This window comes from Scyliorhinus canicula, chromosome 16, assembly GCF_902713615.1.
Source record: "Scyliorhinus canicula chromosome 16, sScyCan1.1, whole genome shotgun sequence".
NCBI classification, from domain to species: domain Eukaryota; kingdom Metazoa; phylum Chordata; class Chondrichthyes; order Carcharhiniformes; family Scyliorhinidae; genus Scyliorhinus; species Scyliorhinus canicula.
Genome location: NC_052161.1, coordinates 49,958,836 through 49,983,897, shown reverse-complemented (window position 1 = coordinate 49,983,897; position 25,062 = coordinate 49,958,836). Strand labels below are relative to the sequence as shown.

Below are 25,062 nucleotides of genomic sequence, written 5' to 3'. Positions count from 1 at the left end.
CCACAGTGCAAAGATGTGCAAGTTAGGTGGATTGGCCATGATAAATTACCCTTAGTGACCAAAAAGGTTAGAAGGGGTTAATGGATTACGGGGATAGGGTGGAAGTGAGGGCTTAAGTGGGTCGGTGCAGACTCGATGGGCCGAATGGCCTCCTTCTGCACTGTCTGTTCTATGTTCTCTATATTCTATGTCAATAATATGAAATGAAGATCGAGTTAGCTAAAGTGGGCTGGGCGGATAGATTAGCAGGAAAGACAGTAAACAAGCAGTAGCAGACTTTTAAGGAGGTAATTTGTGACTCTCCACAAAAATATACCCTAGTAAGGGAGGATAAGGAGGAAATATTCTAAAAGAGGGATAAACCAACCATGGTTAACCAAGGAAGTTGAGGAGAGGATTAAGTTGAAAGGAAAAGCATATATGGAGGCAAATGTCAGTGATAACCCCGAAAACTGGGTTGAATTCAGAATTCAGTAGAGGAGGACTAAAAAAAAAGGAGAAAATGAACTACGAAGGTAAACTAGTAAGGAATATAAAATCTGACAATAAGAGCTTCTTTGAATAAATAAAAAGGAAGAGAGAGGTCAAAGTGAACAGAGGTCCCTTAGAAAATGAATCCAGGGAGATTGTTATGGAGAACAAGGAAATGGCAGAGGAGTGAAACTAATATTTTGCATCACTTTTTACAGTGGAAGATACTTCGAACATGCTATTAATACTGAAGAATACGGAAGTAACCAAATACCATCACCATAACTAGAGAAGTTGTATTAGACAAACTAATGGGGCTAAAGGTAGATAAGTCATCTGGCCCTGATGACTTGCATTCTCAGGTCCTAAAATAAGAAGCTACGAAGATAGTGGATGCATTGGTTTAATTTTCCAAAAATCCTTGGATTAGGAGAAGCACCGGAAGATTGGAAAATTGCCAATGTGACACCCCTATTCAAAAAGGGAGGGCTAAAAAGCAGCTGACTATAAGCCGACTAGCCTGACATCTACATTCGGAAAATGTTGGAATCAAGTATTTAGGAAGTAATAGCAGCACATTTGGAAAATCCTAATGTAATCAAGCAGGATCTGCATGGCTTCATGAATTTATTAGATTTTTTCAAGGAATTCACAACCAGAGTGGATAGAGGGGAACCAGTAGATGTGTTGTATTTGGACCTGCAGAAGGCGTTCAACAAGGTCCCTCACTGAAGGTAAAATCATAAAATAAGAACCTAAGGTATTGGAGGTAGCATATTGGCATAGATAAAGAATCATCTAATGAGCAGAAAACAGTGAGTGGACTTTTCAAGTTGGTGACCTGTAACCAGTGGGGTTCCACAGGAGGGACCGCACTGTTTACAATATATGTTAAAGACTTGGAGGAAGGAAGCGAATATACCGTAGCTAAATTTGCAGATAATGCATAAAGAGGTGGAAAGGCGATAGGGATACAAACAGTGGCTTATGCAGAGAATGAAGACACGTGTTAATAATATGGTTATAATTATAAGCGTTATAAACATTTATGTTACAAATTGTATTTCCAGCCTTTCCAACATATCTATTAATGAATTACTTATGTTTTAATTGTCACACAATTAAGGGGCTGTCTACTTAACTAATCTGGCTAGTTTCCAATAATACTGGTTTCCATCAATTTTAGCAGAAAATGCTGAAGAACATAATAATTCTGGGCTTTTCACAGTAACTTCATTGAAGCCTACTCGTGACAATAAGCGATTTTCATTTTCATTTCATTCAAAGTACAAAATGATAGTCACACTAAAACATTGTTCACTCCCCTTGCCTAATCTTCCGACCACGTCACGAGACCCCCACACCGGCCTTAGATTCCTGGGTCTTAGACTGTGAGAATTGCTTGCAGTCCAAGTGAAATCCGTTGCAATTAGATTGGCCGGCAGCTCTCTGAGGCAGAACCTCCTTTGGAGTGAGGGGTACATACCTGTCTTCAGCCAATTAACGATTGTTAAAGCATTAAATAGATGTGGGGAAGGCAGTATCATAGAATCATTGAATAACAACAGTGCAGAAGGAGGCCATTCAGCCCATCGAGTCTGCACCAACCCTCCGAATGAGCACTCTACCCATTTCAACTCACCGCTCCCTATCCCTGCAACATCATAACCTAACCTGCACATCCCTGGACACTAAGGGCAATTTAGCATTGCCGATCCACCTAACCCGAACATCTTTGGACTGTGGGAGGAAACCGGAGCACCCAGAGGAAACCCACACAGACACAGGGAGAACGTGCAAACTCTGCACAGACAGTGACCCAAGCCGATTGTCGAACCCAGGTCTCTGGTGCTGAGAAGCAACAATGGTAATCACTGTGCCACCGCGTTGCCCTGACTATGGTGGCTTTTAAGGCAGACCAGATGCTATGGATGTTCTATGGCTCTGGCCCGTTGTTTGTCGCCAGGATGGCTATGAAGTGTCAACTGAGAAGCTCTTTCTTCTTGGGGTCTTTGAGTTCAGCGACATTGAATCTCCTGTGGCAGAGTTTCTTCTGTCTGTATCTTTTTGGGGCCATGCTGATGGAGATGGTAGAGTGAATTACCTGGTGGTTAGTCCAGCAGTCACCGTTTTAGGTCTTGACACGGATGATATGGACGTCTTTGCTGTCCGTTGCCTGACGATGATATTATCTATTAGGTGCCAGTGTTTGGAGCGGCGGTTGCCATGAGGTCTTCTGCTTGTTCCTCTGGCGAAAAAGGATGTTTGTGATGACCACGCCATGTCTAAACATTTTGTAAGAAGGACTCTATTGGCATTTGTTTTCCACATGCCTTCCCTGCCTAACACATTTTGAAATGTTTGCGTCCTTCCTGACTCTAGCCTTGAAGTCACTGAGGAGAATCAGCTTGTCTCCCTTTAGAATGTAGGACAGTGATTGATCAATGGCTTCATGAATTTATTAGATTCTGGTCTCAACCAGAGTGGATAGAGGGGAACCAGTAGATGTGTTGTATTTGGATTTCCAGAAGGAGTTCAGCAAGGTCCCTCACTGAAGGTAAAGGCATAAAATAAGAACCCAAGGTATTGGAGGGAGCATTTTGGCATAGATAAAAAATTGTCTAATGAGCAGGAAACAGCAAGTGGGGATAGCTTTGTCCCTCCTATTGCATCTAAGGCTGGGGCAGGCACTGATGGCGGTGATGTGCTGTTTCTGGGGTAAGGTCATGTGTCGTTCTGCGGTGGTGTTCACTGTGACGTCCGACCAGCTCATTTTCTATGGCAAAGCTGACCCCGTAGAGAAAACATTCTTTTTTTCGTTTGCCTTTTCAGAAGTTTATCTGCCACCCAAGCTGGCCATCTCCTGCCAGTCATGTCCCGCCCAGGGAGACGATATCAATGGTGTGGTGTCGGGAGATCCCGGGCTATAATGGCAGTGTGATATTTGGGTCTGTTACTGTTGGGATTGTCCATGAGGGTCCTGACGTTCCAGGTCACAAAATACATTTGGGTTGGCGTGGAAGATGCCTGTGCGTGGATTATTGTAACGTGGGGTTGGTTGTTGCACATCACCCATCAAATGGCCCCAGTGGAGTGTGGTCTTGACTGGAGAGCAGGCTTTGCTTCAGGAAGGGGACAAACACACACCGCTCATCTGTCTGTCGGTGACATCATTGTTAAAACGTGATGTAACTTAATATTCACTCTTCCTCATGACATTGAGTCTCACCCCTGCATACACAGCTCCACCTGCCCCGCTGCTGCTCCCCTCGCCCCGCTGCTGCTCCTCCCGCCCCGCTGCTGCTCCTCCCGCCCCGCTGATGCACCACCCTCCCCACTGTTGCTCCACCTGCCCCGCTGCTGCTCCACCCGCCCCGCTGCTGCTCCTCCCGCTCCGCTGCTGCTCCTCCCGCCCCGCTGCTGCTCCTCCCGCCCCGCTGCTGCACCACCCGCCCCGCTGCTGCTCCACCCGCCCCGCTGCTGCTCCACCCGCCCCGCTGCTGCTCCTCTCGCCCCGCTGCTGCTCCTCCCGCCCCGCTGCTGCTCCTCCCGCCCCGCTGCTGCTCCTCCCGCCCCGCTGCTGCTCCTCCCGCCCCGCCGCTGCTCATCCCGCCCCGCCGCTGCTCCACCCGCCCCGCTGCTGCTCCTCCTGCCCCGCTGGTTCTCCTCCCGCCCCGCTGCACCTCGTCCCGCCCCGCTGCTGCTCCACCCGCCCCGCTGCTGCTCCTCCCGCCCCGCTGCTGCTCCTCCCGCCCCGCTGCTGCTCTTCCCGCCCCGCTGCTGCTCCACCCGCCCCGCTGCTGCTCCTCCCGCCCCGCTGCTGCTCCCCCGCCCCGCTGCTGCTCCTCCCGCCCCGCTGCTGCTCCTCCCGTCCCGCTGCACCTCCTCCCGCCCCGCTGCTGCTCCTCCCACCCAGCTGCTGCTCCTCCCGCCCCGCTGCTGCTCCACCCGCCCAGCTCCTGCTCCTCCCGCCCCGCTGCTGCTCCTCTCGCCCCGCTGCTGCTCCTCCCGCCCCGCTGCTGCTCCACCCGCCCCGCTGCTGCTCCACCCGCCCCGCTGCTGCTCCTCCCGCCCCGCTGCTGCTCCTCCCGCCCAGCTCCTGCTCCTCCCGCCCCGCTGCTGCTCCACCCGCCCCGCTGCTGCTCCTCCCGCCCCGCTGCTGCTCCTCCCGCCCAGCTCCTGCTCCTCTCGCCCCACTGCTGCTCCTCCCGCCCCGCTGCTGCTCTACTCGCCCCGCTGCTGCTCCACCCGTCCCGCTGCTGCTCTTCTCGCCCCACTGCTGCTCCTCCCGCCCTGCTGCTGCTCCACCTGCCCCGCTGCTGCTCCACCTGCCCCGCTGCTGCTCCTCTCTCCCCGCTGCTGCTCCTCACGCCTCGCTGCTGCTCCACCCGCCCCGCTGCTGCTCCTCTCGCTCCGCTGCTGCTCCACCTGCCCCGCTGCTGCTCCACCTGCCCCGCTGCTGCTCCACCTGCCCCGCTGCTGCACCCCTCTCTCCCCAGCTGCTCCCCTCTCTCCCCAGCTGCTCCTCTCGCCCCGCTGCTGCTCCCCTCGCCCCCCGCTGCTGCCCCTTACGCCCCCCGCTGCTGCTCCACCTGCCCTGCTGCTGCTCCTCTCGCCCCCCTGCTGCACCTCTCGTCCCCCTTCTGCTCTTCTCAAACCGCTGCTGTCTACCTGCCCCGCTGCTGCTCCACCCGCCCCGCTGCTGCTCCTCCCGCCTCAGCTGCTCCCCTCTCCCCAGCTGGTCCACCCGCCCTGCTGCTGCTCCTCCCGCCCCAGCTGCTCCCCTCTCTTCCCAGCTGGTCCTCTCACCCCGCAGCTGCTCCTCTCGCCACGCAGCTGCTCCTCTCACCCCGCTGCTGCTCCACCCGCCCCGCTGCTGCTCCACTCGCCCCACTGCTGCTCCTCTCGCCCCGCTGCTGCTCCTCTCGCCCCGCTGCTGCTCCTCTTGCCCCGCGCCTGCTCCTCCCGCCCCGCTGCTGCTCCTCCCACACTGCTGCTGCTCCTGCCACCCCGCTGCTGCTCCTCTCACCACGCTGCTGCTCCTATCGCCCCGGTGCTGCTCCTCTTGCCCCGCTGCTGCTCCTCCCGCCCCGCTGCTGCTCCTCCCACACTGCTGCTGCTCCTGCCACCCCGCTGCTGCTCCTCTCGCCCCGCTGCTGCTCCTCTCGCCCCGCTGCTGCCCTTTCCGCCCCGCTGCTGCTCCTCTCGCCCCGCTGCTGCTCCACCCGCCCCGCTGCTGCTCCACCCGCCCCGCTGCTGCTCCTCCCGCCCCGCTGCTGCTCCACCCGCCCCGCTGCTGCTCCTCCCGCCCCGCTGCTGCTCCTCTCGCCCCGCTGCTGCTCCACCCGCCCCGCTGCTGCTCCTCTCGCCCCGTTGCTGCTCCTCCCGCCCCGCTTCTGCTCCTCTCGCCCCGCTGCTGCTCCTCTCGCCCTGCTGCTCCACCCGCCCCGCTTCTGCTCCTCTCGCCCTGCTGCTCCTCTCGCCCCGCTGCTGCTCCACCTGCCCTGCTGCTCTTGGAAGGAGGTCTTGTTCCAGAAGGATGCAGATGCCAGCAGCACCTACTGTGAAAGCATTGGCCTCCTGAGATATCATTCCTCCATATTGTTGAGGAAGCTGATCCTCTATTGAGGTGCTGCTCCACCTGCCCCGCTGCTGCTCCTCCCGCCCCACTGCTGCTCTACTCGCCCCGCTGCTGCTCCACCCGTCCCGCTGCTGCTCTTCTCGCCCCGCTGCTGCTCCTCCCGCCCCGCTGCTGCTCCACCTGCCCCGCTGCTGCTCCACCTGCCCCGCTGCTGCTCCTCTCTCCCCGCTGCTGCTCCTCACGCCTCGCTGCTGCTCCACCCGCCCCGCTGCTGCTCCTCTCGCTCCGCTGCTGCTCCACCTGCCCCGCTGCTGCTCCACCTGCCCCGCTGCTGCTCCACCTGCCCCGCTGCTGCACCCCTCTCTCCCCAGCTGCTCCCCTCTCTCCCCAGCTGCTCCTCTCGCCCCGCTGCTGCTCCCCTGACCCCCCGCTGCTGCTCCTTACGCCCCCCGCTGCTGCTCCACCTGCCCTGCTGCTGCTCCTCTCGCCCCCCTGCTGCACCTCTCGCCCCCCTTCTGCTCTTCTCAAACCGCTGCTGTCTACCTGCCCCGCTGCTGCTCCACCCGCCCCGCTGCTGCTCCTCCCGCCTCAGCTGCTCCCCTCTCCCCAGCTGGTCCACCCGCCCTGCTGCTGCTCCTCCCGCCCCAGCTGCTCCCCTCTCTTCCCAGCTGGTCCTCTCACCCCGCTGCTGCTCCTCTCGCCACGCAGCTGCTCCTCTCACCCCGCTGCTGCTCCACCCGCCCCGGTGCTGCTCCACTCGCCCCACTGCTGCTCCTCTCGCCCCGCTGCTGCTCCTCTCGCCCCGCTGCTGCTCCTCTTGCCCCGCGCCTGCTCCTCCCGCCCCGCTGCTGCTCCTCCCACACTGCTGCTGCTCCTGCCACCCCGCTGCTGCTCCTCTCACCACGCTGCTGCTCCTATCGCCCCGCTGCTGCTCCTCTTGCCCCGCTGCTGCTCCTCTTGCCCCGCTGCTGCTCCTCCCGCCCCGCTGCTGCTCCTCCCACACTGCTGCTGCTCCTGCCACCCCGCTGCTGCTCCTCTCGCCCCGCTGTTGCTCCTCTCGCCCCGCTGCTGCCCTTTCCGCCCCGCTGCTGCTCCTCTCGCCCCGCTGCTGCTCCTCTCGCCCCGCTGCTGCTCCACCCGCCCCGCTGCTGCTCCTCCCGCCCCGCTGCTGCTCCACCCGCCCCGCTGCTGCTCCTCCCGCCCCGCTGCTGCTCCTCTCGCCCCGCTGCTGCTCCACCCGCCCCGCTGCTGCTCCTCTCGCCCCGTTGCTGCTCCTCCCGCCCCGCTTCTGCTCCTCTCGCCCCGCTGCTGCTCCTCTCGCCCCGCTGCTGCTCCTCTCGCCCCGCTGCTGCTCCCCTCGCCCCGCTGCTGCTCCTCTCGCCCCACTGCTGCTCCTCTCGCCCTGCTGCAGCTCCTCTCGCCCCGCTGCTGCTCCACTCGCCCTGCTGCTCCACCCGCCCCACTTCTGCTCCTCTCGCCCCGCTGCTGCTCCTCTCACCCTGCTGCAGCTCCTCTCGCCCCGCTGCTGCTCCACTCGCCCTGCTGCTCCACCCGCCCCGCTTCTGCTCCTCTCGCCCTGCTGCTCCTCTCGCCCCGCTGCTGCTCCACCTGCCCTGCTGCTCTTGGAAGGAGGTCTTGTTCCAGAAGGATGCAGATGCCAGCAGCACCTACTGTGAAAGCATTGGCCTCCTGAGATATCATTCCTCCATAATGTTGAGGAAGCTGATCCTCTATGTATACCCTGTGATTATCTCCCCCAGGCTGGAGCTCGGAACTAAATTTTCGAATTTCTCTCGGATGAAGGAACCATTTGTAGTTCACTAATAGCTAAGGGAATGCGGGTACAAACTTCTGGGATGTGTCCAATTAAGAGGCTTCATCTAGGGTTTCCATCCAGTTAGCAGATATTGAGGAGACAGGGGGTGTACGCAATTGCAAGGGTGACCAGCAGTCTTTATTGTGTCTGCAGTGGGATTGCTGCATGGGTGAATAGAATGAGAAAGGTCAGGATGAAAGTGAAGTGTGAAGTAGCTGGAAGAAAAGCCAGTGACTATTTTCATCACCGGTTCTATCTGTGATATCAGTCTCCATGAGATTATCATGCAATTTCATACGAGGGTAGCATGGTCCCTTTAAGGGGCGAGCCTTCGTGGGCCACGCGACCGGCCCGGTGCTATCAGTACGGAGTGCATGAATGTCAGCCGAGGCACGGATCTGGCTTTTGGGGTTTGGTCAGAGTAAGCTTGGGAGTCGAGGGAACTAGACCTGTGTAGGAGCTGTACTGTTCTGGATATAAATTATAATTTAACCTGCCTCATCACTTGCTTCACATTATAACACATACCTCGGCTTGGAGATGATTGAGAGCTTGAAAGCCATTGTGTTGACGCTAGAAGCCAGAATTGAGGGTTAAAGAGTATTCATTCATTCATTAGGGGCTGGTTTAGCACACTGGGCTAAACAGCTGGCTTGTAATGCAGGCCTCCTCGAACAGGTGCTGGAATATGGCAACTTTTCGCAGTAACTTAATTGAAGCCTACTTGTGACAATAAGCAATTATTATTATTATTTATATAATTGAATGACTGATCCACTAGCTCCTTTTGGGGGGCATTTTGCTCACCTTCACATGCACCCTTAAACCAGTCGTTGATCCCGGCATTTCTTTTGGTTCTTTAACTCCTTGCCTGCTCCTGAATATGCCATTCCTTGGCAGCTAAAATTCTTCCCATTGTTGACTAATTTTTCATTTGTGTTAGAACAAATGTATTTTACCAATATATACTTAAAATTATTTAATATTCACTGTGTGCTGGAAGTTATTAATTTTCTTGATGATATTGTGAAAGTTGAAGTTTAACATTCTAACTCACTTGTCCAGGCAACCATTCAGTTGTTGAACTCAGAAGGCGTTCAGTTTAACAACCATGCAGTTTTCCCAAAAGATAAACGGAAGGACCTTCAGGAAGTTGGAGTCAGAAATCCAGAGGCAATTCCAGAATGGATAACGTACAGGTATTTTAAACTTTTGGGATGTTTTCCTTTCTTAAATAACGTGCAAAAAAAAAAGTGCTGCAAGAAACTATGAAAATGCCAATGAATTTTGTATTTTGGAAACAAAAAGTGCAATTTTTCTCACCTTAGTCCCTGGCCAAATGGTGGAGCCATTTATAGATTGGGCATCCAGTGACAGCTAGGGTAAATTTTGATGAAACTCCTTAACACAACAGAATAAGGATGACTCCGAGCTGCACTTTGTAAAATAGGTGGGGGACGTGGGTGCTCACGTGGCAACCTGTCTGCCAATTTTGAATAAGTAATCAAGAATAACTAATAATATGGTGCCCACACAATAAGTTGTTTGGCATGGGTAGTCAGGTGGCAGTCCCATTTCTTAAAAAAACACATTTTCAAAAGGGCAGGAGGAAAGTGAGGGAGTGGGGTTCTACGTTTGTTGGTTTCCCTTTGTGGATTAGGGGATCCCCCCCTTAGATGGAACCCCTTCTTCCTTCCTACCAGCTATAAACCCACATCCCCACCTCCTATTTCACTTCCTAACTTGTCCAATCTTCCCTGTCAAAAACCGCAGACTTACCTGATTTCAGGAATCCATTGCTCATCCTTCTTGATCATTGGTGCACTTCTGGCAGTACTCATTAATGCACTCTTGGGGCGGCACTGTGGTTAGCACTGCTGCCTCACAGCTCTAGTGTCCTGGGTTCAATTCTGGCATAGTGTGACTGTCTGTGTGGAATTTGCGCGTTCTCCCCGTGTCTGCGTGGGTTTCCTCCAGGTGCTCCGGTTTCCTCCCACCATCCACAGATGAGCAGGTTAGATGGATTAGCCATGCTAAATTGCCTCTTAGTGTCCAAAAGTTAGGTGGGCTACTGTGTTACGGGGATAGGGTGGAGATGTGGGATTAAGTAGGGTGCTCTTTCCAAGGTTCAGTGCAGACTCGATGAGCCAAATGGCCTCCTTCTCCACTGTAAATTCTATGGTGCCGCCAGACGATCAGATTGCCAGGAGTGGGAATTCCTTCACAGTGAGGGGCAGGAGTCCCACTCGGCACGCAAGCACGGTATTGTTGTGGGACGGATTGGCGTGGAATGGGTTGGCTCCATGCCAGCCTTTCTTGTGTTTTGGAGAGAGAGGTGTCTATTGAGCTGTCTAATTCTAATTCTCCCTCTCCCGAACCACATACTATTCAGCCTTACATCATATTTGTGATACAGTTAGCAATGTATGTTATAGCAGGCTTGCGAAAGAAAAGCTGTATTGCAGTAAAGAGATGCCATAAACCAGCCAAAGAGGAATAAAATCCAGAATACAAAAAGTAAAGAGAGCAGCATTGGACGAATGATTGGCAGGGTAGGAATAATGATCGTTAGGAACAATTTATCAGGAGAAGGTGAGAGTATCAGGGAGTGAGAAAACAGAAGAGGTTCTGTTAGCAATGGTTAGCACTGCTGCCTCACCGCACCAGGGATGTGGATTCAATTCTGGCCTTGGGTAACTGTCTGTGTGCAGTTTGCACATTTTCCCTATGTCAGCGTGGGTTTCCTCCGGGTGCACTGGTTTCTCCCCACAGTCCAAAGACGTGCAGGTTAGGTGGGTTGGCCATGCTAAAATTGCCCAAGAGTATCCAAAAGGTTGTGTGAGGTTACTGAAGTGGGGTTACGGGGATGGGGTGGTGGTGTGGGCATAAGTAGGGTGCTGTTGCCGATCCGATGGGCCGCATGGCATCCTTCTGCGTTGTAGTAATTCTATGATTCTATGGAACCTAAACTGTTTGTCAGTGAGCAGGTTATTGCTATGTAAGAGCAGCTTGATCTCTTTACTGATGATTGAGAGTTGACTGATAGGACAGTAGTTGATCGGGTTGGATTTGTCTTGTTTTTTCAGGACATACGCGAGAAACTTTCACATTTCCGGGTAGATGCCAGTGTTGTAGCTGTACGGGAACAGCTTGGCTAAGGGCAAGTTCTAGAGCACAAGTCTTCAGTACTAATGCTGCAATATTGTTAAGGCCCAAAGTCTTTACAGTATCCAATGCCTTCAGCTGTTTCTTGGTATCATATGAGGTGAATCGAATTGGCTGAAGACTGGCATCTGTGATGTTGGAGACTTCCAGTGGAGACTGAGATGGATCATCCACTCAGCAATCGTGGCTGAAGGTTATTGCAAATTCTTCAGCCTTGTCTTTTGCAGATGTGCTGGGCTTTTCCATCATTGGAATGGGGATTTTTGTCAGTTGTTTATTTGTCCACTGCCATTCATGGCTGGATGTGACAGGGTATCTGGTCCGTTGGTTGTGAAATCTCTTAGCTCTGACTTTCACGTGCTGTTTATGTTCTTTGGCATGCAAGAAGTCGTGTGTTGTAGCTTTACACAGTTTGACACCCCATTTTTCAATATGCTTGGTGTTGTTCCTGGCATGCCTTCCTACACTCAATATTGAACCAAGATTGATCCCCTGGCTAGGTGCTAATGGCAGAGTGGAGGGTATGCCAGACCATGAGGCTACAGATTGTGGCTGTGTACAATTCTGCTGCTGCTGATGGTCCACAACACCTCATTTCTTGATCTGTCCTGAATCTATCCCTTTTAGCACAATGTTAGTGCCACAAAACACAACACAAGGACTGTGCAGTGGTCACTCCGACCATGGTCAAATGGTGAGGATGAGTTCAGGTATGTTTTCCCTTCTTGTTGGTGCCTCCATCAGTTCTCTCACTATCTGTTGCAGACCCAGTCTAGCAGTTGTGCCCTTTAGGATTTGGCCAGCTCGGTCGACAGTAGTACGACCGAGCCACTCTTGGTGATGGACATTGAAGTCACCTACCCAGAGTACATTCTGTGCCCTTGCCACCCCTCTGTGCTTCCTCCAAATGGTGTTCAACATGAAGGAATACTGATTCATCAGCTGAGGGGGAATGATAAGTGGCAATAAGCAGAAAGTTTCCTTGCCCATGTTTGACCTGAAGCCATGAGACTTCATGGGATCCAGAGTTAATGTTGAGGACTCCCAGGGAAACTCCCTTCTGGCAGAGGTGCTGCTGCCTCTGCTAGGTCTGTCCTGCCAGTGGGACAGGCCTGGTGATAGTGGTTGTCTGGGATGTTATCTGTATGGTATGATTCTGTGAGCTTGACTAATCTGTGAGTCAGCTCAATTTTGGCACAAGTGTGTAGATGTTAGTAAGGGGGGCTTTGTAGGGTCAACAGAGTTGGGTTTGGTTTTGTCGTTTCTGATGTCCATGTCGACACGGGATGGTCCATCCAGTTTCTTTCCTTTTAGACTTCAGACTGAGTGGCTTGCATGCTAGGCCACTTAAGAGTTGACCTAATTGCTGTGGATTTGAAGTCACAAGTCGGCGAGATGAGGTGAGGACTGCAGATTTCTTTCCCTAAAGGACATTAGTGAACCAGCTTGTTTTTTTTTCTGACAGTCAACAATAGTTTCATGGTCATCATTAGACTTTTAATTTCAGATATTTATTGGAATCAATTTACCCCATCTGCCATGGTGGGATTTAAACCCAGGTCCCCAGAGTATTATCCTGGGAATCTGGATCACCAGTACAATGACCAAAGCATTGTGCCACCGCCTCCACTTATTGTTCTACACACAAAATCACTATGATGGAGTGTAAGCCATGAAAAACGAGAGCTGCAACCCCATGTGCCCAGCAACTCTGATTGGCATTAATTGGTGGCAACATTTACTTAATTTCTGGCCCTTGCAAACACTCTACCATCAATAAACAGGTGCTGATTGCAAGGTGCCTCCAGATCTGTCCAGGTTTCAGGAGTACATGCTGATTATTTGTTTAATGGTTGTGAAACCCCTGTCTTTAAGAAATTGCGGGGGGGGGGGGTTGAAATCCTGCAGATGACACTAGCAGTGTCCTGGAAGGAATCAGAAGCAAAGACATTGACAGTGGTGGTGAGTTTGACAGATGCTGGTAAAGCGTGGTTATTAGATTCACTTAGCTGCAGGTCTTGTTTCAGCAGGCTGTAAATGTAGGGGGCCACCTGATTGAAGACCCTGAACCTCTTCAAACACCGAAGTTTTGATATGTTGAGGAAGCGATCTTTTGCCTGTACCATGTGCATTACTGGTACAGTTTCCTGTGAGCTGCATTACTCTGCCATCCCCTTTTCCTGGAGCGACAGGTCTGTGACAAACAGGCTGTTGCTGATCCTACTTCTGTATTCCTGTTGTCTTTCCTGCTGTTTCTGCTGGTGATCATCTTATTCCTCATCGGAGATCCACCTTGAACAGCATAATGATCACCCATACTGATCTGATAGATTATAGCTCCTAAGTGAAGATAAGATATGCAAACCTCCCAACGTTGTGGTAACTTTCAAAGTTGGGAAGGTAATCTCTCAACAGAGATATGTGGACGGAGTCTTTCATACACTCAGGTAAGAAAACAGTTGGGAGATTTCAGTAATTATTGGAATCTTTCTCTGTCATGTCTTCAGACCTCTCAGTTGTCTTCCTTTCATTGGTGGATTTCAGGAATCCCAGGACACCTGTGTATCCACAATTATTCCAAATTGTTACTAGTGTGATATATTGACATTAGCAACCTATCTGCTATAAGGGGGCAGCTCACACACAAAGTGCTGAAGCTAAGGTAAGGGGAGGAAATTGGCATGTTGGAGCCAGCTTCTTATGAGCTGTTAATTTTCACACTCATAGCTGTACCCCTACCTACTTCTGGTCACCTGCTCACAGAATGCACACAGTGTAGAAGAAGGCTTTTCAGTCCATTAGGTCTGTACTGACCCTCTGAAAGAGCACCCTACCGAAACCGAGTCCCCCACTTTCTTAGGACAGGGAAATCTGAGGTATCTGCTGAAAGGTTAGGGAGACTTTGCGCAAAGTTTTTTATGAGTCTCCATATTATTGATGGCGCAGAACAAATAATCGCGGAGCAAATCCGACACGATAATTTCATACTTACAAAATTCGCTATCTTCCGAAGCCAAGATACAAACTCGGTGATGGACTCACCAGAGTACCTCTTTCCCAGATTAAACTGATATCTTTGAACGATTATCGATGGGGTTGGGTTAAAGTGTTGCGCCACAAGCTGAATGATTGCATATCCAACGTCGCCGGATACGTGAGACTCTGGATCACCTTGAATGTATGTGGTTAACAGGTCGTCAACAGTATAACTGTCTGGCTCTTTTTCTCCGTGGTATTGTTGGCCCGGAAGAACACATTTGTTCAGCATATTGGTTCCCGTCTTCAATACCAGTGTTGGGTGCATCGAACTGCCCAGACAGAGATATAGCAAATCAAAGAAATCTAAACCTAGGTCCAGAAAATCGGGAAGTGGCTCAGCTGAGTAGGTTGCAGCATCGACAGCAAACAAATTGACTCATTGTCGCCAGTTTAATGAGGACATAGAGAGCCCACACTGAGTAAAATAGGAAACAAAGTTTTATTTACACAAACAAAATGTAAAATGTACAGTACCGGTAGATCCCTACTGATTTCTGTAGCCATCTAAGATGGCCACCTGCAAAGGACCATGGGAATTATGGCCAACCCAGGACTCAGACAGATACAGAGCCTATGTGGATCTAAAATACAGGTAATCAGACCTGATCAGCATTTTAATGCCCCATTTTACCAAGACAGTAGAACTCTAATCAAGCAACCGGTACAGCCACAGACTGATCGGCGCCACTCCCCTTACTCAGAAAGCACAACTGCCAAGGTCAATGACAGTTAAGGACATGCCCGGCCTGTGCCAGCCCAATTGCAGCAGGATCAGCCAGCTAAGTTCAAGACCAACAATCGCTACCTGACTGATGAGTCCAGCAGAGACAGAGCCACCTTCTTCGAACCAGCCAAGTGAAATCCAGATAAAGGCCTTATCCATTAGCAGTGCCGGTCACCCTGAAGTTAAGTATAGGTTATTGTAGCTGATAGGTGTAGGTTAACCTGTAGTAGATATTGTGTTTGCATGTTGAGATAACTCTTGTGTATGTAAATAAAGCATCTGTTGAACTAATTAACTGGTTGTGTGGTCATTTGATCGATATAAGGGAAGGCTTGTGGTTCACTAAGATAAATAGAAATACCCACCGTATTGGCGACGCTGTTGGGACCGAAACAGAGCAATATTTCCAACTGAGGTTGTTGCTTTACTGGCCGACCTTATATACATGGGTTAATTTAGATATCACGCCCCTAGCGGTGGAACTTGTACTCCACAAGGAGCACGCGGAAGACAAGTATTCCCACCCCGTAGATTCCATGTGGGATATTCCACAAGTTTTCAGGTTTTAGATCTTTTTAGCCAACTTGCACAATACCTCAAAGAACACTTTTCTCTCGAGTGTTCCCAGGAACATATAATTCTAGCAGCGCTTCGAGGATTTATGAAAATTAAGAGGTTTATTAATGAGAAGAAAAATTGTACGTTCACAAGACTAAAGTTACACAATTAAAATACTTTATGAAATATCCTCCTCATGATGTACTACTTGGTCAGGATATAGAAGTAAACACCGTCTTGGCAAACCTACCCAAGGCAAAACTGCCATCACTTTAGTAAGGGTGTACCACACAACTTACTCTCACTCTCACTCGGTTGTAGAAATCCAAGAATATTCAGAAACAAGACTTCATTCTGCAACTAAGTCTTTTCTGGCTTGACAGGATGGCTGATTCAAACCACTTGCGTTATACCAGCACAGAGCTGTTCCCAGGAGGCGTCCCTTCACAGCTAGCACAGATCAGCTGAACTTCTTTCCTTAATTATCCTTTTTTGCATTTCATCTTTGCTTCCATTGTCCTCAGCACCCCTCTGAATTTAACATGTGGAGATAGTCCAAAATGTAAAAATCGTTTGTGTGATTACTATTGCCTCCTCTTTTGGCTCCAATAAAATTCGAAAACCTTCCCTTTTTTACCTGTGAATCTTTGCAAGCTGCAAAATATTTTTACACTGCTTTGAAATCTAACACCTGAAAAGCCAGGTCCCTCTCTACCTCCTGATACAAATTTCTAAACTCAACCTATTTACTTTTAAATCCATTATAGCATAGCTTCTTATTATAGAGGCATACATTTTGCACCTCTATCCCTTTTATTTGATCTCTGCAAAAATGTTGTCTCCATTATCCTTTCCCCAGCTCATTTAAATCATTTTAACAAACACAGGCACTCTTAATAGAGAAGCATAATATTCCCCAAAGTATAAAATAAATCAAACTTCACACATCCCTCTCCCTAAAGCAAACACTCACTCTCAACTTAGTACCAGATCATACCCGTTACTTTCAGTTACCCTCCACAATTGTTATCCTTCTTTCCTCTCCACACAGTCCATTGCTCACACTCATCGGTTTTCTGCAAGCAGATAAAGCAAAATTGCAAATCCCAGGGAGAAGCAGAGATTCAAGCATGGGGGGCGCTCCAGTGATTGCCACCTTGAGAGCCATTGGCCGATTCGATAGAAATCTCAAATTAATAGTCTAAAGGTGACCATGAAACCACTGTCGATTTTCATGAAAACCCATCCGGTTCACTAATGCCATTTAGGAAAGGAAATCTGTTGTAGTTACCTGGTCTGACCTACATGTGACTCCAGATCCACAGCAATATGGTTGACTCTTAAATGTCCTTGGGGATGAGCAATAAATGCTGGCCCAGCCAGCAATTCCCACAGCCCATGCACAAATTGAAAAAAAAAGGGGCCTTCCTGCTCCACTGGCAAAGATGTCTTGTTCTCAGAGGCACTACAGATGTTATCAACAACCTGCTATGAAAGCTCAAGTGTCCTGAATCACTGGTGTGCACACGCATTGAAAGAACTGAACCTCTGCCTAGACGCTGTGTTCAGTTTCTTGCCTCCTTTGAGCTGCATCTCAGTGGCCATCTCTATTCCTCTGTGGAGTTGCATGTTGCTCCTGGTAATTTTGATGTTCCTCTTCTGAGGTCCAAGGTAAAGTTGCCTAGGTTACTCCAATGCCACTGTGAAAACTGACAACAGTGAAGTGCGGATTAAGATGAGTGAAGTGCAAGGCCGATGAGCTAACTTCCAAGAAGTTGGATATTAGCTGCCGAGCAGAAAGATCCTACTCCAGAAGTAGTGGTATGAGCGGCAGCCTTCCACCTCATCATGGTTGTAGCTATTCAGTTCTACTGTTTGAGGATTTCTAATTTGTTAGTTTTTCTATAGATGCACGCCCCATTTTACACTCACCTATTTGAACATGGCAGAGTGCAGAGAGCCTGGGAACCTCGTGCTTGGCTACTAAAGCCAGAAGGTTGGATTAAATTAAAAAACAATTGTTTGCATATTGTACTAACTTACCCAACCACTTTAAGAGCTTTCGACACTCAACTGCAAACCAGCTTATGCCAAACCAGGTATTGAACATGATCTTATTGGGTTTCTAATCTGGCATTACTTTAGAGGGATTTAATTCCCAAACTGTACTGAACCCGCAGCCCCTTGGCAGTTAATATTTTGCTAAGTGGCGGCTTATGACAATGATTCAGAGCACTAAAACTGGCGTAGGGTCTGGGAATAATACAAAAATATGTACATTGCATTGTTATTACAGCTGGATATGGATACAGGGGACAAAGTATAAAATAGAGCCTTCATATTTTATTACATTTATTTTCAGAAATTGGATTGATTCTTTGTCTTCTTATGCTACCACGAACTTTATGCATGCTGCAGAGCTGGGTGTAGAAATAAATGAAGCATTCATTGTGTGCAATGCAGCTATATACATGTGGAACTATAACAATCACCTATTGACTGCTGGAAGATATAAGGAGCTTGTTGAACCATTCAGGATACTGGTCAATACATTAAAGGAGACTGGGCATTGTGGGTAAGTTTTACTTGTCAAATGATGGATTGTGAAATGCCAGTTTTTTTCTCCCAGCACTGCCCCAGAGCAAACATGCAGAGCGTCACAGAAGTGTGACCCAAAAGCTGAACATGTGAATTAACCCTTGACCTAAATTTAAATAAAGGAAAGGCCAATTGGGTGCACTTATGGGCATTTTAACTGCAACTTTGAAGTTAAGTTGAAATATGGGTGCATTCTGAGCCTTAAAAACACCAGTATCATTAAATGTGGCAGCAGAATTAAAGGACGCGATTAGCGGCCTCGTCGTTTCCGACTTGGTGTTGGGACGAGGCTGTTGGCCTCTCACGCGATTCGCGATGATTGAAATGTCTCGAGACGTCGTAATCTGGATCTCGCCCTGGCTGGATATTTAAATGAGCCATTAGACAGCTGGAGTCACCCAGTCCCTGGGACTCAACGGCCGCACCTGGAAGACGGCCAGGATTTTCCCCTACCCGGCGGGGCGGGGGGTCCCGGCGTAGCAGAGTGGCGCCAACCACTCCGGCATCGGGCCTCCCCAAAGGTGCGGAATTCTCCACACCTTTGGGGGCTAAGCCCTCGCCGGAGTGGTTGGTGCCACGCCGACTGGCGCCAAAACCGGCGCCAACAGCCTTTGACGCCCGCCGGCCGGTGTCGGGGCAGGCCGAAGGCCATCGCCGGTTCGCGCATGCGCCGGTGCGTCAGTTGCTGCCGACTCCAATTCCCGGGTGGCGGAGAATTCCGGCCACAGTGGGGGTGGGATTTTCGCCGGCCCCGGGCGATTCTCCGACCCTGCGGGGTTCGGAGAATTTCGCCCCACATCAGGGCATGGTTTAATATTGGTCCACACAATGGGGACCAGACGTAATGGCACTTGGGTGGTTCCCTCAGGCCATTGGAGACTCTGGCTGGTCGGGGACAGGCAGGGTGACACCCTGGATCTCCATCTGGCACCCTGGCAGTGCCATCTCCAGGGTTCCAAGTTGGTAGCACCAGGAATTGGGCCGAAGAGGGGCCTTGTCAGTGAGCGGAGTTCTGGTTTCCAGTTGCCTCCATAAGGTTGGGGGAGTGAGAGGGGGTCAAAACGAGTGGGGGTGGCGCCTGAAGGGGTCGGGGTGAAAGATCAGTGTTGCCTTCCAAAATAGTGCCTGACCTGCAAGGAACCTCCAACAGGAAACCCCCCTAAATGCGGCCTCGGCGGAGAGAATTTCCCCAAGGCCAAAAAAAACGCAAAGTGCCATTGAATTGTGTAATGTATTTCGTGCTGCAAGTCCGCTGAATCATGCCCAAACTCATGAGAGATCCAGAAGACTGTTATACGGGCAATTGAGCAGGATTATAATATTAATACCTTCTAAAAATTATAACTTAATAAATTCAAATCTGTATGCTGGAAACTCTGATTAGCATTCCTGTGACCCCAATGTTAACTTAATAATGCTATTCCCTGTAAATGAATGTGTACTGCAGTACCATGACTGGGAAAACATAGAAACATAAAAAATAAGAGCACAAGAAGGCCATTCGGCCTTTCGAGTCTGCTTTGCCATTCATTATTATCATGGCTGGTCATCCAACTCAGTAACCTGTTCCTGCTTTCCCCCATACCTTTGATCCCTATAGCCCCAATTGCTATATTGAACTTCTTGAAAACATACAGCATGCGAGCCTTCCTCCCGCCGCACACATTTTCTGGTGTGGCGCGCCCCCACCAGCAAAGGGAATATTTGTCCCGGCAGCTGGCCAATGGGGTTTCCCATTGTGGGCATATTCACGGTGTCACGAAATCCGCGGGCGCGAGTGAACTGCTGGCGAAACAGAGGATCCTGATGACTGAGAATCCAGCCCACAATATTTTGACCTCAACTGCTTCCTGTGGTAGAAAATTCCATAGGTTCACCACTGTCTGGGTGAAGAAATTTTCAATTCATCTCAGCCCTATATAGTCTATACCGTATCCTTAGACTGACCCTGGTTCTAGACTGCCTGCCATCGGGAACATCCTTTCTGCACCTACCCTATCTAGTCCTGTTAGAATTTTATAGGTTTTTATGAGAGCCCCTCTCATTCTTCTGAAGTCCAGCAGATGTAATCCTAATCCTAATGTTATCCATATGTTAGTCCGGCCATCCCAGGAATCAGTCTGGCAAACCTTCTCTGCAATCCCTCTATAGGAAGAACATTCTTCTTCAGATAAGGAGGCCAAAACTGCACACAATATTCCAGGTGTGATCTCACTAATGACCTGTATAATTGCAGCAAGACATCACTGCTGCTGTACTCAAATCTTCTTGCTTTGAAGGCCAACATACCATGGGCACGATTCTCCGCCCCCCACGCCGGTTGGGAGAATAGCCGGAGGGCCTCCCGACATTTTTTGCGCCCTCCCGCTATTCTCCCCCCCCCCCCCCAACTCACGAATCGCCGTTTTTTACGGCGAGCGGCGATTCTCCGCGGCCGATGGGCCGAGCAGCACACCTGCTTGCTGCCGTCGTAAAACGGGTGCTGGATGCCCGTTTGGGGCATCCAGAGGCCCGTTTGGGGTGGGAGCACCACCGTTGTGCTCGGGAGGGGACAGGCCCGCGATCGGTGCCCACCGATCGTTAGGCCTGCATCCAAAAGGGACGCACTATTTCCCCTCCGCCGCCCGACAAGATCAAGCCGCCACATCTTGTCGGGCGGCGGTGGAGAAATGCGGAACCCGCGCATGGCGTGATGACGTCACCCGCGCATGCGCGGGTTGGAGCCGGCCGCGCGTCATCTTGGTCGTTAAGGCCGCAAAGTCGTGATTCCCGGGGTCCCGCTCCTAGCCACGATGGGGGGGGGGGGAGAATCGGGTCCCGGGAACGGGCGTGAAGGCTGCCGTGAAACACGGCCAGTTTCACGGCAGCCTTTACGACTCTCCGCATTTGCGGAGAATCTCGCCCCCTTAGTCTTCTTTACTGATTGCTGCACTTGCATGCTTACTTTCAGCGACTGGTGTACGAGAGCACCCATTTCTCATTGCACATTCCTTCTCTCACTCTGTAGCCATTCAGATAATAATCTGCCTTCCTGTTTTTGCTACCAAAGTTTATAATCTCACATTTATCTACATTTTGCTGCATCTGCTATACATTTGCCCACTAACTCAACTTGTCCAAATCACACTGAAGCATCTCTGCATCCTCCTCACTGCTCATCTGCAGTACCCCACTCATCACTGCCTGCCATTTGGAAAAAGACCCGTTTATTCCTCTTCTGTGTTTTTTGTCTGTCGACCAGTTTTCTATACATCTTAATACACTACCTCCAACCTCATGTGCTTTAATTTTACACAGTAACAGTTTGTCTATTCCTACAGTTTGTCTTGGGTGGGAGCTGCTAAGGGGGATATTGTGATGCCAAGTATTGGTTGAAGAAATGAGCGTAGCTATAGAAAATTATGCCATTTCCGCCAGCAAAAACCCCGTTACCTATGTCATCCATATTTTTTTTGTTGTGCACAACTGATTTTTTTTTTAAGTACGCGGACCCTTTATGTTTTTTTGTGCAGCACACACACATGGTGAACTCAGAGGGCCGCCGTGTGTGTAGCCTTCACAGGAACATTTGGATCCTTGCAGCTTAGAGGGAACAAAGCCCACTACCCTCACACAGGTGGCCATCTACTCAAAGCCGTTGGCACTTTAGGGAGTGGTCACATTGTGTGTTTGCTGCCTGGCCCTTTGTGTTGACGAATGACAAGTGATGCTACCTTTATGGGAATAAGGTTTTAACATTTGACCTGACTCTGCATTCTAGATACAATTATGCTTCTTTATTATTGTAATCCTTGAATATTGCTGTGGAAAAAAAGTAAGAATATTGCATAACCATAACTATTTTTGCTACACTGTAGGGAAACTATTCTTTTAGTTATGCTGTGCAACAGCTTATGTCAGGGTTTGATTCAACCTTGGATACCCAGCCCTAGTCCTAAAAAAATTGAAAAAAAAGTATCAGGAAGGGTTTCCGCAACTCCGAATTTGAAAAAGCTGCCTCCAAAGAAAGTTGAAAAATCAACTACTTCACAGATTTTGACTGTTGATCCTGAAGGTATTCCTCAAATAACCGAAGCTCTCCAGGTATGAGGTTGACTACATAGTTCGAAAAATTATACTATTGAACTGTCGTATTGATTTGAATTGCCTTCACAAAATGTATTTCATCATGATTTTTGTTTTTAGTAATATGAAATGTGCATGATAATTTTACTTTAAAACTGTAGCCAGGTTAATAGCTTGTTTAATATTTGTTACATACAGTAGGGAATATGTGTGGAGAGACTATTCGAAAGGAGTAATTCAGAAGGGTCTGTGATTTATAAAATGCTCCCCTTCTAAAACTATATAATGCTGATTTTGTTCTGATCCTCTTGGAGAACAATGAACTAAAAGAACCAAACTTATCAAACAACCCCAAATAAAGAAACCGTTGGACAAGATTTACTTTTTATAGCTTTACCAATCAAACCAAAGTCAACATAAATTAAACATGGATTAGCCGGCAAATTGTATTAAACTATTAATTACACTTTTAAAAGCAGATGCTACAAAGATCGATTCCTCGGATTTACTTGCAGTGAACTTAGCACATATGGCATGTTCATGCCACAAACTCCTTCAAAACTCGGGCCGGAATTTTCCAACTTTTCCCGTGGCAGATATGACTCATCATTGGCTTCCAGCAGGAAGATTCTGCCCCCATGTTTTCCTCTGATAGAGTTCCAGTTCCTGTCTGCATGAAGGCTTTAACCATCCTATTTTACTCCAGCAACCACTCCCAATTAATGACCCTGAGTCCGATAGGCCTGATCTTCACCAAAATGATAGCTCTGATTAATTGCCCCCCTTCAAGATAACCAGAAGTAAATTTACTTATTTTGTAATCCCCGCTGCAAAATCTTGCCTCTAGGTTTTATTTGTTATACCTGCTTCACACACACCTTCTCCTCATCCTGCTGGCCATGCTCTGCTGCTGAAACCAGGAGCAGGATTTTCCCTCCATTCAAGCCGGCGGGATTCTCTGGTCTCACTGCAATGAATGGGTAATTTGGCTCAGCACCAAATGTTCCCTTCTGGCTAGCAGTGGTAGTGAGGTAGACTTGCAACGGAGAATCCTGACCCTGATCTCTGAGGGCTCTGTGCTTTCCTTTGGTTTCAATATGTTCCTGTCCTTCCGTTTCCTCAGCAAGCTTACATCACAATTTTATTTCCCAGCATCATTGTGTCACAGCCAGGAACCCAAAGTCACAAACCCCGTTCCCTGAAGCTTTGGTTTCTCTTTCAGTTAGGGACTATCTCAAAATAATACAGGCTTTGAAACCAAAATTCATCCACCAGAAAGCTGGGTAAGCCAGTTGTGCAGACAACAGCCTGTACATGCTTCCCGGCTTCTTCACCAACTGCAAATTTCATCAATGTATGTATCCACTGGAAGGTGTAGAATAAATAAGTAACTTATTTGTCGGTAGAGTCCGTTCCTTTAAATTATTTGAATCCTTCACACAACACAGTTACTGTGAAATGAAAACAAAACTCGCATAGAACCAGAGGACCATAGGCTGCTCTCCCATCTGAGAGAGAGAGAGCTGACTGGTGGTGATTTAGCCTGAGAGTCGATACACCTCAGGCCAGGGGTAAAGTTGAGAAGACGGCCTTCATGGATAACCTCGGTACTACAGAGGTCTAATTATTGGAAGGGGAGGAGACGTTTATGTAAAGTGTTTCGATAAATCAGATTAAAGTCAAATGATCTGGGGCAATGGCAAGGCCCTGAGTTTCAAGTATTGTGGGAGTAGAAGACAACATACAACATCATGATGACATTTTTAGATGTGTACACAGCATAAGGTTCTCCAGGACTCTTTTCCTTTGTTACGTGCAGGACTGAAATAATGAAGAAGTCAAGTTAGATAATTACCGATTTGGTGTACATCATTCAGCTGGTGTTGAACTAGTTTGACTTTGTTCTGCTTTTGATTTCAAATCGATACATTTTAGTAATCAAGTTGATTGGATTCATTTTCAGTAAATGTCATTATTTGATATTTAATTGCTCAGTTTTTTAAAAAGTTATTAACAGTAATAACAGAATAACTCAAATAATTTTGTTTGGACTATAGGTCTGCGAATATGCATTAAATCTTACAAATGGAAATGTACCCTCTGACGTTGTTCCTATTTCTGTGAGACGTCAGATTGTTGTCACATGGGTCAAAGTAAAACAGCTTCTTCAGCAACAGATAGGACCAAATTTGGGAAATGATGAGGAGGTAAAGCATTAATGTAAAAGTTTTGTCACCTTTGAAAAAGTTTGTGCTGCTGTACCATAGATGGAAGGGCAACACCGCTCTAGGATGCAGTATGAAAACTCCAGTCTGCTTTGCAGAGATAACACGAGGGTGGCACCATTGTCCTAAACTGTTGGTGAAGGAACAGGGAAAGATGATTTGGATATGAAAATGCTGATGTGGATTTGGCTTGATTGCAAAACTTCTTTTATACTCCAGGTGGCATGGTCAGAGGACGCAGGCATCCCTGCTTGGTGGTAGGGAACAGGGAACTTTCAGGTGAATGAACTTCATGAGCTGCAAAGACAGCTGTGATGTATCCCATGGTTTCCCACCAAATAAGCTGAATGCAAAATGGGGAAAGGGGTCGTTGCAATAATGACCACCTGGACAATAATAACCTTGTCCCTAAAGATTTAAAAGCAGCTCAGGAATCAGTAATGTAAGGTTTATACGAAGAACAGTTTAAACTGCTCCAGGTGCATTCATGGAAATCTGCACACAAAACCTGCTGACATTTATTTGCATAGTACTGAAGCCTTTGGCAACAGTCGGGTTGTTGCTTACCAAAGCCCTTGCTAGTTCACATATGCAGTTACCTGTTTAGTCCTCAATTCGCCGGTGTGAAGTCCAAAGAAAGGGCAAAGCTGTTGCATGCATAATGAGATGTTTCTCGCAGCCTCCATATTCAGTGGATCATCCTCCACCTTTTCTGTCACCCCAGCATGATGTCACCACCAAACATGATTTCTGATAGGACTGTTGCCTCTGTGACAGCCTAATCCAGTCTTTCACCACTACAAAACCTGTTCCCTTTCCC

The 25,062-nt window shown here is 49.1% G+C and overlaps 1 protein-coding gene across 4 annotated transcripts in view; it reads left to right on the top strand.

Moving 5' to 3' along the window:
• Positions 1-25,062, top strand: part of LOC119950709 (cilia- and flagella-associated protein 46) — a 365,535-nt gene that overhangs the window by 128,552 nt on the left and 211,921 nt on the right. For all 4 annotated transcript variants that reach the window (XM_038773375.1, XM_038773376.1, XM_038773374.1 and 1 more), the window contains 4 exons: positions 8,934-9,067; positions 17,717-17,929; positions 21,810-22,035; positions 24,075-24,224. In XM_038773375.1, the coding sequence (XP_038629303.1) occupies positions 8,934-9,067; positions 17,717-17,929; positions 21,810-22,035; positions 24,075-24,224 (723 nt within the window). The remainder of the gene's footprint in view (positions 1-8,933; positions 9,068-17,716; positions 17,930-21,809; positions 22,036-24,074; positions 24,225-25,062) is intronic.